Genomic DNA, 16,070 nt, shown 5'->3' on the forward strand with positions numbered 1-16,070 from the left:
ATCGAAATTCAAAAGCGTGGTTTGCCCCATGCTCATATGTGCTTATTTATGCATGCCGATCATAAGCTTCCCGATTTAGAACACGTTGATCCTTTTATTTCTGCGAAGATTCCTGATAAGAATGAGGACCCTGAATTACATTACCTTGTGAGTGAATTGATGATTCACGGTCCATGTGGTGCCCATAATCCGACCTGCTCGTGCATGTTTGACAACAAATGTTCAAAAAAATTCCCAAAGAACTTTCGCGATGCAACATCTGTCGATTCACAAGGTTATCCCCAGTATAGAAGACGCGATTCTGGTCAATTTGTTCAAAAAGGAGACATTCAATTAGATAACCGAAGTGTGGTCCCCTACAACAAGTACCTATTAAAACGATATCAAGCACACATTAATGTTGAATGGTGCAATCAGGCGTCATCTATAAAGTGTTTGTTTAAATACATCAACAAAGGACCTGATCGAGCCATTGTTTTTTTTTTTCAAAAAACGACACACAAGCAAACGTGGAACAAGCAAAAAGTTTTATGACTGTCGTTATTTATCTGCTTCTGAGGCAGCTTGGCGTATTTTCGGCTATGATGTCCATTACAGGATGCCTTCTGTTACCCGCCTACCTTTCCATCTTCCTGGACAACAACATGTAGTTTATGGTGCGGATGATGATCTTGATAATGTCTTGGAAAAAGTTGAGAGCGTCTTCTCTTCCATGTTTATTGGTTGGATGAAGTGCAAGGAAAAGTATGCTAGCGCGCGTAAATTGACTTACGTTGAATTACCTACTGAATTTGTTTGGCATGCTCAATCCCGTCGTTGGGAACGAAGAAAATCGGGATTCTCCATAGGAAGAATTCATGCCATGTCTCCTGCAGCTGGGGAAGCGTACTTCTTACGAATTCTTTTGAACAGAGTTAAAGGTCCACAATCGTTCAAAGAAATCCGTACCGTTAACGGTCGTCTTCAACCTTCGTTTAGAGACGCCTGCTACTCTCTTTGATTGTTAGAAGACGATCAAGAATACATTGAGGCAATTGAAGAGGCAAGCCATTCATCGTTGGGTCACGGAGTACGCACGTTGTTCGCTACAATGTTGTCAACTGACAACCTTTCTAAACCAGAGCATATTTGGATAAATCCTTGGAAATGGCTTTCTGATGACATTCTTTACAACCAACGACGTCTTTTAAAGTCACCAAGTATCAATATTTTGGAAGTTAGTTTTGCAATCTTTATATATATATATATATATATATATAGTCATTAATATTTGGAAATTAATTTTTTATTCAATTTTAACTGAGTTATCGCTAACCGAAGATCAAATCAAGAATCTCACTTTATTTGAGATTGAAAAAATCTTGCTGCGCAATATCTCAAGCTTAAGAAAATATCAAACCATGCCTTTCCCCGATGCCGAGTATATATCTATTGCGTCTAATAGTTTGATTCAAGAAGAGTTGTCATACGATCAAAACTTGCTAAAAGTAGAGTTCCAAACTCTATTTAATTCAATTAATAATGATCAAAAAAATGTTTTTGATCGTATAATGATGGTTATTCAACAGAATAAAGGGGGTGTGTTCTTCGTATATGGTTATGGTGGAACAGGTAAAACGTACTTATGGAAGACCTTATCAACTGCCATAAGATCAAAAGGCGAAACCGTCCTAACTGTTGCTTCAAGTGGAATTGCTTCGTTATTGTTAACCAAAGGTCGCACAGCACATTCCAGGTTTCATATTCCGATAAATCTTAATGAGGATTCTACTTGCTATATGGATCCAGGTACAGATGAGGCGCAATTATTAGAAAAAAAAAACAAATTAATAATTTGGGATGAAGCTCCAATGCACCACAAACATGGCTTTCAAGCTCTTGGCAGGTCTTTAAAAGATGTTTTATCTTCTAATTTGCTATTTGAAGGAAAAGTTGTTGTATTTGGAGGAGACTTTCGATAAATTCTACCTATAGTTCAAAAGGACACTAGACAAGACATCGTAAACGCCTCTCTATGTTCTTCTTATATTTGGAGTGAATGCAATGTCTTGACATTAACAAAAAACCTAAGGTTAACTATGGGTACGCCGTCATCTGATGTTGAGGGAACCCAATTATTTGCTAAATGGATTTTAGATATAGGTGAAGGTACTATTGGCGGTCCTAATGATGGTGTTGCAACGATAGATATACCTGACGATCTATTTATAAAAGATTCAGTTGATTCTATATCAAAACTTTTTGACTTTGTATATCCTAATATTCTACAGAATTACAAGAACCAACATTACTTTCAGAATAGAGAAATACTTGCACCAACAAACGAAATTGTTGATGAGATTAATGATAGTTTGCTCAAGTTTTTTCCAGGTGATGAAGTCGAGTACTTAAGTTCAGATACCATATGCAGTTCAGAATATATCAATGACACTGTTGATACAACTTTATACTCTCCTGAACTGCTTAATGGTCTAAGAATATCCAGACTACCAAACCACAAACTAGTGCTAAAAGTTGGTGTTCCTGTTATGCTCATTAGAAATCTTAACCAGAAAGAAGGCTTATGTAACGTTACTCGACTACAGATTATATCTTTAGGTACTCGTGTAGTTGAAGCCAAAATTATTTCTGGAACTAACATTGGTCATACAGTTTTGATTCATAGATCGCCACTGACTCAATCAGACAAAAAAATAGCCTACAAATTTCAAAGACGACAATTTCCCCTTGCAGTGTGTTTCGCGATGACGATAAACAAAAGCCAAGGTCAATCGTTATCAAAGGTAGGTTTGTACTTAAAAGAACCCGTGTTCTCACATGGACAACTATACGTCGCCTTGTCAAGAGTTACAAGCAGGAGTGGGATAAAGATTCTGATTCTTGATAAACAAGGTAATCTGACTAATACAACAACAAATGTTGTGTACAAGGAAATTTTTTCTTATTTATAAAATACTTGTGTAATGTTTTTTTTTTTTTTTTTGTAATTTGTAATTGTATCTAACTATCTATATAATTGCCTACTATAAAATCCTACGTGTCGCTCTCAGGTTGTTCCCCCCATTCTTTAGAGCCACCAGATTGTTAAATTTCAAAATGGAGGCTTCTCATGCATTTGACCCGAAAACGCGGGTATGGCTCTTACCAAACCCATATAGTCTTTAAATGGGTTATAACATCTCATTTATTTGTGAAACTCTTTCATAATCAAACAATAATTTTCACGGGTCATGGGTCTCACCAAACCCGGATAGCCCTTAAACGAGTTATAACATCTCATTTATTTGTGAAATAACCATTAATCATCAAAGAATAATTTCCACGGGTTATGGGTCTTACCAAACCCTAATAGCTCTCAAATGGATTATAAGATCTTATTTATTGGTAAATACTTTCATCCTCAAACCTTAATTTAATTTATCTTCTTTACATGTTCTTCATTAATGGTCTATCATCTCCATCGTTGGTTAACTTCCGATACTACTCGCCATCGTCAACTACATCAACGTCCCCTTTTTCACTAGACAAACATTTGTGGTCATGTTTGCTCATTTAAAAAGATCAACATGTTTGTGTTCATGTATTTTTGTTCGTTAAAAATCTAAAAAACCTACACATCTCAATTGAAAATACCCAAACGCAAAAAGATATAATAACAAACTAATATATATGTATTAAATTAAAACAAACTACGTTAAAAAATAAAATAAATCATCATAAAATAGCAAAACGATTAAAAACAAAAACTTAAATAAACTCCCGTAAACGGGAGGATCAAACTAGTTAACAATATATGACAACTGAGTTATTGATTGTATTTTGCTTAACGTTTAAATATTAAAATTTTCATTAATTGCCCACGGGTCTCAAATTAGTATATTATATTTTGTTAAACCCGATAGATACTGAACTGGTTTTGAGTGGTGGGGGGGGGGGGGGGGGGTATTTTCAACAAACTAGTCGGGTATTTTCAACACCGAATAAGTTTAGTTTGTGGTCTGGTGACGAATAAAGAAAACGAGAAAGGCAAAGGCATTGGAAGAGCGAGAGAGAGAGAGAGAGAGAGAGAGAGAGAGAGCGTGCGTATGATGGAAGAAGAAACCCTAAATGACAAGAACACAACCTCTTGTGACTCTGAATCATCTGATGGAGAAACTACTGCTGCTATGGAATTGGAATTGCAAACCCTAGAGACGGAACTCTCCACCAATCCGGCCAACTACGACGCACATGTTCAAGTAACTAATAACTATATTATTATTGAATTTGAATTTGAATTTGAATTTGAATTTGTGTAATGTTTTTGTTTAGTATATCAGTGGTTTAAGGAAGCAAGGAGAGCTGGATAAACTGCGGGTGGCAAGGGAGGCCATGAAGGAGTTGTTTCCCTTGACTCCTGCAATGTGGCACCAATGGGCCACTGACGAAATCTCACTCATATCCTCTTCACCGTAACCATTCCTTCCTTCCTTCCTTTCCATAATACATGATTAATATTAATAACACACAATCATTTCTTCTACTTACTTCATTGTAGCCATGAAGATGCAGTTTCCACGATTGAGAGCCTCTATGAGCGTGGAGTCTCTGATTATTTCGTAACCTCTTTTTCTCTTTCTATAATTCTGTTAACTATTATAGCTATCACTTTTAGTTTAACTGATAATAATTATTTAAACTTATTCAACTAGTTTAACAAGACTACATGGTGTGAGGAGCTTTGAGATTATAGCTTCATATCACTGTTTTTGTTTTGCGGTTGTATTTGGGAACTAGAAAGGTGTGCGCAATCTTTTTTTTGAACTATATAAAAAACTATAGCACTACCATACTCAAATTTAAGAAAAAAAAATGCTCGCTTTTATGGTGTATTTAAATAAAATTGTAGTGTAAGTAATCGTTAAATAACTAAATAGCATTTACAGTTAAGTACGTTGATGAAGTAAAACAAAAGACAAATGTGCACTCTCTTTACCTTTGAATTAGATGTTGTACCAGAATCTCCAAGTATTGTAATTGCTTAAATTTTGTACCGTTTTAAAATGCCCATATGGAATGCATCATGTAGTGTTATAGATAATATTTAATCTGGTGAGAAACTTTTGTTGCACGCTACAATTTTGTGTATACTGAACAATATTAGCTCTCCATACATTTTGATCAAGTGTTAGCTTCGTTCTTGTTGTATTTGGTATTTTAGTAACTTTATTCTGGTATTGTCTTATTTTTTTATTACATGTCTCGAAACTACTATTATTAAGATGTTCATGTGTTTATTGTTTAATAGTATTGCATTTTTGTCAACTGGTTTATTGGGTCAAACTTTTATTGGGGGATAAATTGTCTCATACTGCTTTGTGTCTTCAGTAGTGAATTCAGTTATCAAACTTAATGAGGTATTCTTTCTATGCAGTCTGTCTCTCTGTGGTGTGACTACTTGAATTTCATTCAAAAGTATGATTCTTCTGTTTGTGAACTTGCACCCACTGGAATTTTGAAGGCACGTGACCTATTTGAGCGTGCACTCATTGCATGTGGTTTACATGTTGCTGAAGGCAGTAAATTATGGGAAGCATATATAAGTTTTGAGAAAGCTATTCTCAATAGCATGGATGAGACGGATTTGGAGGTATATATTTATTTTCTTTCTTTCTCTAACTGTAACTGAAAAAACTGGGATCATTTGTCGTATTCTTTTGTACTATTATTGTTCTTCTAACTTTAATTATCCAAAACTAGGATTGTTTGTTATCATATTATTTTTGCTGCTATGATTACTTACATTTTGGTTTACAGGCAAGGGAAAAGCAGGTTCAAAGAGTTGGTAGTATATATCATCGACACCTGTCAATTCCACATCAGGACATGAAGTCAACTCTTTTGACCTACAAGGCATGGGAGTCTGAACAAGGGAATATTCTTGATGCCAATAGTAGCAGTATAGATGGACTTTCATCTCATGTTGCTTCTGCTTATCAGAAGGCTTTAGACATGCTGACTGTGCGTGCCGATTTCGAACAAAAAATACTAAGTGATGTGTCTGATACAGAACGGTTTCAAAGTTTTATGGTAAGTTAACCTGATTCTTTTTTTTTTTGTTTTTTTTTTTTGTAATTTAGATTGTTGTTGATTAAAATGGCTTTTATAATCATATTTGAAACATCAATTATGTATAGAACTTTTGGACTATGTGTGTAAAGTTGCACAAAGTGCATTTTGCATGCATAAGAACCTTCTCAATCAATTTTTTTTTGTTGCAATATTTAGATTAGTGTTGTATCAGTATAGTATTTGTAATCATATTTGACACTTTAATTACGTATTGGGCCAAAAGTGTTTCAGGTCAACTTAACTTGGTTTGATACTTGCAAGAAGATTACCCGTTTGACAATAACTCGTTTTGTTACCTGCATATTATTGTATGATTGATGATCCATGTTTTGTTTCTGTAGGCTTATTTGAAATTTGAACAGTCCTCTGGAGATCCTGCTCGAGTTAAAGGCTTGTATGAGCGGGCAATAACTGAATTTCCTATATCTGGTGATCTCTGGATTGATTACACGAGCTACCTAAACAAAGCCCTAAAGGTTTTAGTTAACATTTATTTGTTTCTTTTTGGACATTAAGAGTTTAACCTTTTAATAGTTAATTATTTTTTAAATGGCAGACAGACAAAACTTTGAGGGATATTTTTAAGAGGGCTACAAGGAACTGCCCTTGGGTTGGAGAACTATGGGTTTGCTTCATGCTATACCTTGAAAGGAGTCGTGGTTCTGAGAAAGATCTTTCTGATGTATGTTCTGTTTTCTATTTTATTTTTTTTAAATTTATTTAAAAAATGAAGTGCCCACTAATTCTAAAAGGTGTTTATGATTGTTGCACCACTGATCCAGATGTCTCATCCATTTCAGGTTTTTGAAAGATCTCTGCAATGCACATTTTCTACCATAGATGAGGTATAACCATACTAATTCATTTCTTTAAATACTTTTATCATCACTTGATGTTGTTTTCTTAATTTCATATGTTTGACGGGGTGTGCATGGGTCGGTTTGGGGCTAAAACTGAGCCGAAAACCTAAATTTCGGTTTTTGAGTTCTTAAAAGTGTTTGGTTCTGGTTTTTTTTTTTTGGGTTCTTGATTGGGGTTCGGTTTGGTTTTTTTTGGTTCTTGGTTGGGGTTCGGTTCGGTTTTTTTTTTTTTTTTTTTTTTCGGTTTTGTCACTTTGGCCTGAAAATTTTGGGCCAAAAAAATCTTGACTACAGTAAGGAATTTGGGCCTGAGGTTGGTTGCTTAATAATTAATTATTAATTGGTATTATACATTTGGGTTAAATTATTTGTGTTAAAACTTAATATAAATTACTTAAAAGTAAAAAAATGAAAATCTATAAGTTCGGTTCGGTCTTTTTGGTTTAATTACACGTAAAACCAAAACTCAACCGAAAGTTTTGTTTTTACGATAAAATCAAACCGCTGGTTTTTGTTTCGGATTGGTTATTTTGGTTTGTTTTTGTTTTTTTGGTTTCGGATCGGTTTTTGGGTTTCATGCACACCCATATGGTCTAATGAAACAGTTCTCTTATGTGACATTAGTTGTTAGTGGGAGTTTTGAGGATAAGGTGTTCCAAAGGTTCTAGTTTAGAGAAGTGATTTTTATTTAACGCCTTATAATAGTTGAAATGTTATCATGAATGTTTTTGATTAATAACTGTATGATAATTTCAGTACGCAGATATATTTCTGACTAGAGTTGATGGTCTGAGGAGGAGAATCTTGTTTGCTAAAGAACTGGATGATGGCTTAGATTTTTCCTTGATAAGGAATACTTTCCAGGTTTGTCTTATACTCTTATTAATCTTATGGTTATTGCTTCATCCTATTTGATAATGTTACTTGATTCTTCATAAAAAGACTTGCTTAAATAACACATACGAATTATTACATTTTTAGGCAACGTACCAGTTTTGGATTACCTTATTAGGTTATATTTATTTACCCTTAGACTTGTGCCATTGTGTGGCTGTCCAATAAGGTTATTTGGAGCTCTCTTAAATGAAGAGAAATTTTTAAGAAATTCTAATTTGATATGCTTGGAAGTTGAGATAAAAATTTCACGAATTGTATTCTTTCTTTGCACACTTTTTGGATTACTTGAATGCTTTATTATTTCATATAAATAATAAAAAAATTCAATATATTATTTGGCCTAAATTGTGTTACTTTGGGTTGACCGTTGTAAGTATATTATTTCACCTAAAATAATGGTAGTTGTAATATCTTTTGGATTGACCGTGTTTAAATCACTTTTAACTATGTAGTTATTGTCTACTTTCTACGTTTATCGCTCTAGTAGTCTTTTTGGGCTTTCGATAGTGGCTACTCATTCATCTGCCTATGTAGCTTTTCATCAATCGGTTTACAACTATTATCTTATATAAGATGGTTTTCCAGAGGGCATGTGATTATTTGTCACCGCAATTAAAGAACACATCCAGTTTATTGCAAATACATAGCTATTGGGCCCGTCTGGAGTCTAATGTCGGGAAAGATATAGCTGCAGCTCGTGGAGTGTGGGAAAGCTTGCTTAAGAACAGGTTCAGAGTTGTACTTATTTTATTTAATATAACAACTTTTGCCAGTTTGCTAATTGAAAGTCTTATAAATAATTATAGCGGGTCTATGTTAGAAGCTTGGCAAGGCTATATATCAATGGAGACTGAGATGGGACACATAAATGAAGCTAGAGCTTTATACAAACGATGCTACAGTAAAAGGTTTCATGGGACAGGTTCTGAGGTATGTCTTATATTGTAAACATATGTTTTTGCTTCATCGATTCAGTTAATCAGTTTATAACGTCTTTGTATCCTAACATTCAGGATATATGCAACTCATGGATACGTTTTGAGAGGGAATTTGGTACACTAGAAGATTTTGAACATGCTTTACACAAGGTACTTTTAATTGTATGTCACAGGGCTGTTCACGAGCGGAGCCTGAGCAAGCTCGGGCTCATCCCAGTTTGGTTTGCCTCAGTTTATAAAAAAAATTAATAAGCGCATATTTAAACAAAATAGAATTGAAAGTACAATATTCAAACACTCAGTTTGTAACTTCAAATTGCAATATGTTAATGGAATTAACATAAGGTAAAGGTCTTTAAACCCATTTGAATTAACAAAATAACATATACCCATTTGAATCGACAAAATAAATAAACTCATTTAACAAATATCATAATCTGCTTGTTTATTTGTACATTTTCAATGAATACAATAGGATTTATGGCTACACAAACTGTTGAGAACGATTATAAATCTGGTCCAAAGACGAACTACTGTAGGGGTTTTATTAAAACCTTGAATTCTGAATATGGTAAAGTAGCTCCTGGGTGGGGAAGAACCTACATACATGTACGTATACACTAGCTGGGCGCTCCGCGCGATGCGGCGGGTTAAGCATGCAAATGCGGCATCGAACACCTAACCAGTGTCAGTATGCGTGTAACCTCTCAACAGTACGCGTGTAATTTGAACCAAATTAACTCTATTTTGTATCAACCTGTTCTGACCCGAACCTGCTCGACCTGATATGCTTGTCAGTCTTAGCTGGTAACCACGTAACATTTAAGTTTTTTTAAAATTAAAAAACTATATCAATATCATACTTTAATTAAAGAGAATAAAATACTTGTTTTTATGGTGTAATATTTAAAAAAAATTAACGTGTGAAAAGTTATAGCCATTTGAAAGTTGTGTGTGTAGTTGGTTTAAAATAAGGGGGGTAATGTGTAACTATTATATAAATTAACAAAATGTGATTGAAGTTGAAGGACCAAACTTGTAATTGTTTTTAATGAGTTATAATTCATCGTATAGATGATGGTGTCCTAATGACAAAATTGCCCCTAAAGTCTCAAAGTTTTATGCATGGTGTGCTCTACCTTTTACATAGTTTATTGTACCTCTTAAAATTTAAGAGGTCCCTCACTCCTATAAATATAGTATAGATATAGATATAGATATTGATAATAAAATAAAATAAGGGTGAAATAATTTGAGTCACTCTTGGCTCAGGCTCGGTTCAGTTTCAAATCATGTCAAGTCAAGCAAGCCACGAGTTTTTTGGACTTGTATGTCAGTTTCTCACTGACTTGTTATAATCAGCCAGTTTGTTGTAGTTTTGTTGTGACGGCCCGGGTTGGTGTCTGGGGTGTGATGCAATATCTTGTTATTGTAGGTGAGTCCTCGGCTGCAGGAGTTACAGTTATTTAGGTTACAACAAGAGAGCAAAAATGTTACTTCATCAATAGTTGATAAAGACGATCCTGCTAAGAAAGTTAAAGGTGAAAAGAGAAAGTCATCTTCAGATGCAGCAGCAGCTAATGAAGAGTCACCAGCAAAAAAACAAAAGGTTAAAGCTAATGATAAGACTTCAGTTAAAGTGGAAAATACAAGAGACCCTGCTCCTGAGAGATTGAAGCAATACACTGACCAATGCACTGCCTTCGTATCAAATCTAAATCTCAAGGCAACTTTTCTTCTTATCCGTTATACACTTGATAAAATGTTGTGTTTGTGCTTTGTAAAGTGATTGTGATAAATGTTGTGTTTGTGCTTTGTAAAGTGATTGTGTGACATTTGCAGGCGAATTCTGAGGACCTACGTGCTTTTTTCAGTGATGTTGGTGGCGTTGGTGCTATTCGAATACTGTTGGACAAGTTCACTAAAAAATCAAGGGTCTCTCTTTTACTTTTGTTAATTATCATTATTATTATTATTATTATTATTATTATTATTATTATTATTATTATTATTATTTTTGTTATTATTATGATAATAATTATTTATTATGACACTTTTGACTTTTGTTGTATAAAGGGATTGGCATATGTCGACTTCTGTGATGATACACACCTTGAGGCAGCTGTGGCAAAGAATAAGCAAATGCTTCTCGGAAAGAAGTTGAGCATTGCACGTTCGGATCCTAAGGGCAAAAGAAAAGGACCCAAAACTTCAGCGGCACAAACACAAGGTTAGCTCATATATTACATACATGGTTATATTGGATGAGTAGTTAGTATTTGATGTTTGGTTTGTGACGATGAAGATGGAAAAGTTGAACTAAAGGGGAGAAACACTTTTGCTGTTCCTAGAGCCCTAGGTCAGCCGCCTAAACAGGCAGCATCTTCTTCAGGTGCAGGGGAGGAGAAGCCTAAATCGAATAAGGAGTTAAGGGAGTTGCTCCTAAACAAGACATCAAAACCTGTCTAAATCATGTTTACTAGAAAGATAGGTGTTTTATAATGGATTATGCAAATTGGTTATGTTATGTGGATAATGGATCCCTTTGAAGTTGGTTACTGACTCGTATCTCGTATTCCTTTAAGGTAATTTTTTAGTATTTATTTGGTTAAAATTAGGGCTTTATCTTTTGTAGTAGCAAAAAAAAAAGAAAAAAAAAAACTTTAGTTCGTTTTATCTTGGCAGAACTTCAATTGTCATATATGATCGATTATCATTAAGATATTGATGTTATAAATCAGTCCTTATGACAAACAATTATTACGTCATTGCTCACCATTATGTTATTACCGTTTCCTTTTGACTGGTCTAGTATATATACGTGTCCTTGTCATAGTTTACACATATTAATCAATAAGAGTTTCTCTCTACTATTCTCCCTAGTTCATAGCAGGTTATCAATGTGTTTGCTCTACTAGTAGCATTCGTTACTCAAACTTCCCTCTTATCTCTGTTTTCTCACTCATTGGCACACAAGTTCATCCAACACCACACGATCTGTTGCACGTGCGAACTATCATCGTTGCTACAGCCACAGTTACCATCAGATATGCTTTATAGTGTTGTTTTATCTATTCTCTCAGTTATCATCACAAAAGGTTTCGCTCACCCCTAAATTATTTAATTTGAATGTTCAAAATTCATTATTATTCATTTTTGGAAATAGAGTTTATGCAACCTAGAGTTACAAAATGTTCAAGAAAACTACCATCACATCTTTATAACGATCTTGGGTTAGCAATCAAATTCTTTGTTTACTTGTTATTTCGATCTATTTTTTACTTGATCCCGGGCCCACCATTTGTTAGTCCATCAAACTATTTGAGCATAGTTTTAACAAAATATTGTTTTTATAATTTAAATAATAAGCATTATAAAATTAAACATGTTGCGTTAAGATACTGTATTTAGTGAACATAAGGATTAGGGGTATACACCTCTCAACATCATTCCTCTCATTCGTCACGTCAGCTTTCCTTCATTATTTAACATCACCATTCAACCAAGAAATACACAACTCTCCATCATTCTTCATCATTCTCTATTTTTATTTTTTTAATTTATATAATATTCATTTAAGTGTGGGTTTGAGGAATAGAAATGCTAAGGGCCCCACCTTAAATCCTTCACTAACGTGAGTGACGATATTCAGTAAGGTCAGGTCACGCATGACCAGTATATGGGGATGATGTTGGGGGGTGGGTGGGGGGTCCAATGAGACCGGCGAGGAGTGGCTGCCACCTAAGAGCAATGGGGGTTGCTCACTGGTGTATATCCGTTACCCCAAGGCTTATCAAGTTTATAAAACTAAATCAGAAATCAAATGTCCTTTGGTAGACAGTAATATTTTATTTTGCACAGTGTCGTAGTTGGCTCTATATTCCTCGGTGACTTGACAATTTTATTTTATCAAGAAAAGTTAGTGAATTTACAGAATAAAAAAGGAAAAGATGTTAGGGTTTGGTTAACATTTAAATACTTTTTATTTGCGATGATAATTATTGAATTAATATTTTTTATACCTACGAATCCGGTAAAGGTATTAAACACCAGTCAGTAACCTTTTTTAGTTTCTTTAAAAAAAAGTAAACATTTATTTATCAAATTAGTTTGATCCTCCCGTGTTACGGGAGTTTATTTAAGTTTTTGTTTTTAATCTTTTTGATATTTTATGATAATTTATTTTATTTTTTAACGTAGTTTGTTTTAATTTAATACATATATATTAGTTTGTTATTATATTTTTTTACGTTTGGTATTTTCAATTCAGATGTGTAGGTTTTTTAGATTTTTAACGAACAAAAATACACGAACACGAACATGTTGATTTTTTTAAATGAACAAACATGAACACAAATATTTGTCTAATGAAAAAGGGGATGTTGATGTAGTTGACGATGACGGGAAGTATCGGAAGTTAACCGGCGATGGAGATGATAGACCAGCAATTGAGAACATGTAAAGAAGATAAATTAATTAGGGTTTGAGTATGAAAGTATTTACCAATAATAAGATCTTATAACCCATTTGAGAGCTATTAGGGTTTGGTAAGACCCATAACCCGTGGATATTATTCTTTGATGATTAAGGGGTTATTTCACAAATAAATGAGATGTTATAACCCGTTTAAGGGTTATCCGGGTTTGGTGAGACCCATGACCAGCGAAAATTATTGTTTGATTATGAAAGAGTTTCACAAATAAATGAGATGTTATAACCCATTTAAAGACTATAAGGGTTTGGTAAGAGCCATACCCGCGATTTCGGGTCAAATGCATGAGAAGCATTCATTTAGAAATCAAGCAATCTGGTGGCTCTAGAGAATTGGGGGACAACCTGAGAGCGACACGTAGGATTTCATGGTAGACAATTATATAAATAGTTAGATTAAACTCATTAAATTATATTAATTAGTGGTTTAACCCATCTTCATTTGGTTTACAAATTTGACCATAAATGTGACATTCGTCAATTTCGGGTCACTTTTGTTATGTAAACCCGACCCTTTTGTAACCCGAACATTTCAAATATATAAAATATTGGATTTTGTCATTTAAAATATATAAAATATATAAAATATTGGATTTTTATATTTGTTTTATTATGCATTGATTGACCATTTAAACATACCCATTTTCATGCAAACCATAAAAGAACCTTTATACCCAACCCTTCACTTTTTCCCTATATAAACAAGCTCATCTCTTTCATGTCCACCTTGTTCATCTCTCATCTTTTCTCTCTCAAACAAAGAACACAACTTCATCACTTCAAGGTTTCTTAATAATCAATCAAGAATCATTCTTTAATTTTTGTTTTGTTACTTACGCTTATTGTTGAACAACATATATATAATATACACCCCTTGTTACCTTTGGTGGTCACTTTTCCGGTCTCGGTCGGTGAAGCGTCGGGCCTCGTAAGGCAAGGCTACATGGAGGACTTTCGTGGTCTTTGTTATAGATTTTTCGCATCTAACCATCTAACTGTATTATTGCTTACTAACAATGCTTAACTTATGCTCATCTTTCTTATTCATTAAGTTCCATGGTTATGGGTTTGAAGAGACTAGCCTCGGTTTAACCGTAAATAGCTTCAAACCGTAAACCGAACTTTGTTTAGTAGTTTTGTTAACTAATTGTTTAAACATGCTTATTGTTAGATTTAAGTTTCTAAAATCATTTATATAAGTTCTATGGTTATGGGTTTGTAGAAAACAAGATCTGAACCGAAAACCGAACTTTCGTTTAAATACTTTATTGTTAACTTTTTTTGTTGTAAAACTTAAGTATCTTCATTTATAAATTATTATACAAGTTCCTTGATATTTAGACATGTGGAAACCATCTATGAACTTTTTGTGAAATGGAAACCGAACCAAACCGAACTAAACCGATTTTCACTCGCTTAAGACACACAAGTGTGTTTTTAGCTATCAAGACTTGTATAAATCTTTAAAAATACTTTAGAAACTTATTATAATTATTTTCCTAAGTACTTGAAAATGTTGGATCCAACTTGATCTCATAACAAAGTTTGGACCGACAAAACCGAACACTCGCTTAACGGACGTTGTTACTTCTAAAATAATAGAACTACATACTTGGTTAAGTCTTATTAAATTTTATTGAGTTATCTCATAACATTTATTATTTTGGAAAGTTGACTTTGGGTTTAACAATTATCAAAACCCGAACCAACAACCCGAACACTCGTTAAAACCTGTTTTAGTATCTATATTATAAAGGGACTTGCATTCTTGCATTTTTACTCACCTTATTACTTAACAGAGATTGAGTAAATATTAAGGCTAGATACTTTAACCTGGTTTCGAGCAAACTTATATTTTCAAAGGACTATTGTTATAAATTCCTAATTATTTACATTTTAACCTTAAACTTTAATTGCTTACATTTCTCATCATTTATTTTATTTAAAGACTTCCAAGACAACTTTTCTAATATAAGACTTTTTCCTTTAGCCTTTGTTCGTTAAACCCGTCGTTCTGGTTAAACTCCAAATCATCCAACTTTCAAGTTTATTATTTGAACGTGAGTACTTTCATACCCCGTTTTCCATCTTTCATTTTGGGGGTGCTATTGAATACTTATTTCAAACTAAATGCTTTATACTTGAGTCTTAAACCACAAACTTCATTGTATACTTTACTTAAATAAATGCTTGATATGGTGTTCTATGCTTACATGCTATATGCTAATGTGCTTACCGTTTTTGGAGGGTTGATTAATAAATCCTTAACTATTTGGTATTCTCTTATAGTAAGGTGTCGTTAATGTATTCTTATTAACAATTTCATACAAAATCCTAGACTATTTGGTATTCTCTTATAGCAAGGTGTCGCTAATGTATTCTTATTAGCGATTTCATTTCATCCAAATTATTGCTATTATTTATTGTTTCGTATACAAGTTGTGGAATTTCCTATTATATACATATTGTTCAAAACTATGAAATTGCTCACCAACCTTTGTGTTGATAAACTTTATTTTATGCAATGTTACAGGTTTGACTTTTGGTTGACTCGAGACTTGGAGAAAACGCTATCAAAGACCGTTAGGATATTAGCAAAAGTGAACAATATATTATTTGTTATGTTTTGTTATGATTATTGTATGAACATGATATGTGACATCTTATGATTTTGTGGAATTAAATGAGTTGATTAAATATTGTCGCTTTAATAGCGTCTTGTGTATTTGGGCAATCCGTTGCACCCCGGCATGTTCCGCCACCTTTGGTCGGG

At 33.7% G+C, this 16,070-nt stretch overlaps 3 protein-coding genes across 3 annotated transcripts; all 3 read left to right on the forward strand.

Moving 5' to 3' along the window:
- Window positions 1-1,400: 1,400 nt before the first annotated feature.
- Window positions 1,401-1,961, forward strand: LOC143569657 (uncharacterized). The gene has a single exon (XM_077055517.1). The coding sequence runs from the start codon at window positions 1,401-1,403 to the stop codon at window positions 1,959-1,961; it is 561 nt and encodes a 186-aa protein (XP_076911632.1).
- Window positions 1,962-2,078: 117 nt separating this feature from the next.
- Window positions 2,079-3,920, forward strand: LOC143569658 (uncharacterized). Its single transcript, XM_077055518.1, has 2 exons — window positions 2,079-2,783; window positions 3,903-3,920. Exons 1-2 carry the CDS (start codon window positions 2,079-2,081, stop codon window positions 3,918-3,920), a joined length of 723 nt encoding a protein of 240 aa, XP_076911633.1.
- Window positions 3,921-4,088: 168 nt separating this feature from the next.
- LOC143569659 (uncharacterized) lies at window positions 4,089-11,275 on the forward strand. The gene is made up of 16 exons (XM_077055519.1): window positions 4,089-4,238; window positions 4,312-4,451; window positions 4,538-4,598; window positions 5,414-5,629; window positions 5,797-6,069; window positions 6,453-6,587; window positions 6,668-6,793; window positions 6,912-6,956; window positions 7,728-7,835; window positions 8,454-8,596; window positions 8,675-8,798; window positions 8,882-8,956; window positions 10,242-10,532; window positions 10,649-10,741; window positions 10,883-11,036; window positions 11,112-11,275. The coding sequence occupies exons 1-16, from the start codon at window positions 4,089-4,091 to the stop codon at window positions 11,273-11,275; spliced, it is 2,298 nt and encodes a 765-aa protein (XP_076911634.1).
- The last annotated feature ends 4,795 nt before the right edge of the window (window positions 11,276-16,070 follow it).

The sequence above is a fragment of the Bidens hawaiensis genome, unplaced genomic scaffold (assembly GCF_021521415.1).
Source record: "Bidens hawaiensis isolate Kalapana, Puna unplaced genomic scaffold, B.hawaiensis_p1.1 tig00024632_1, whole genome shotgun sequence".
NCBI classification, from domain to species: Eukaryota; Viridiplantae; Streptophyta; class Magnoliopsida; order Asterales; family Asteraceae; genus Bidens; species Bidens hawaiensis.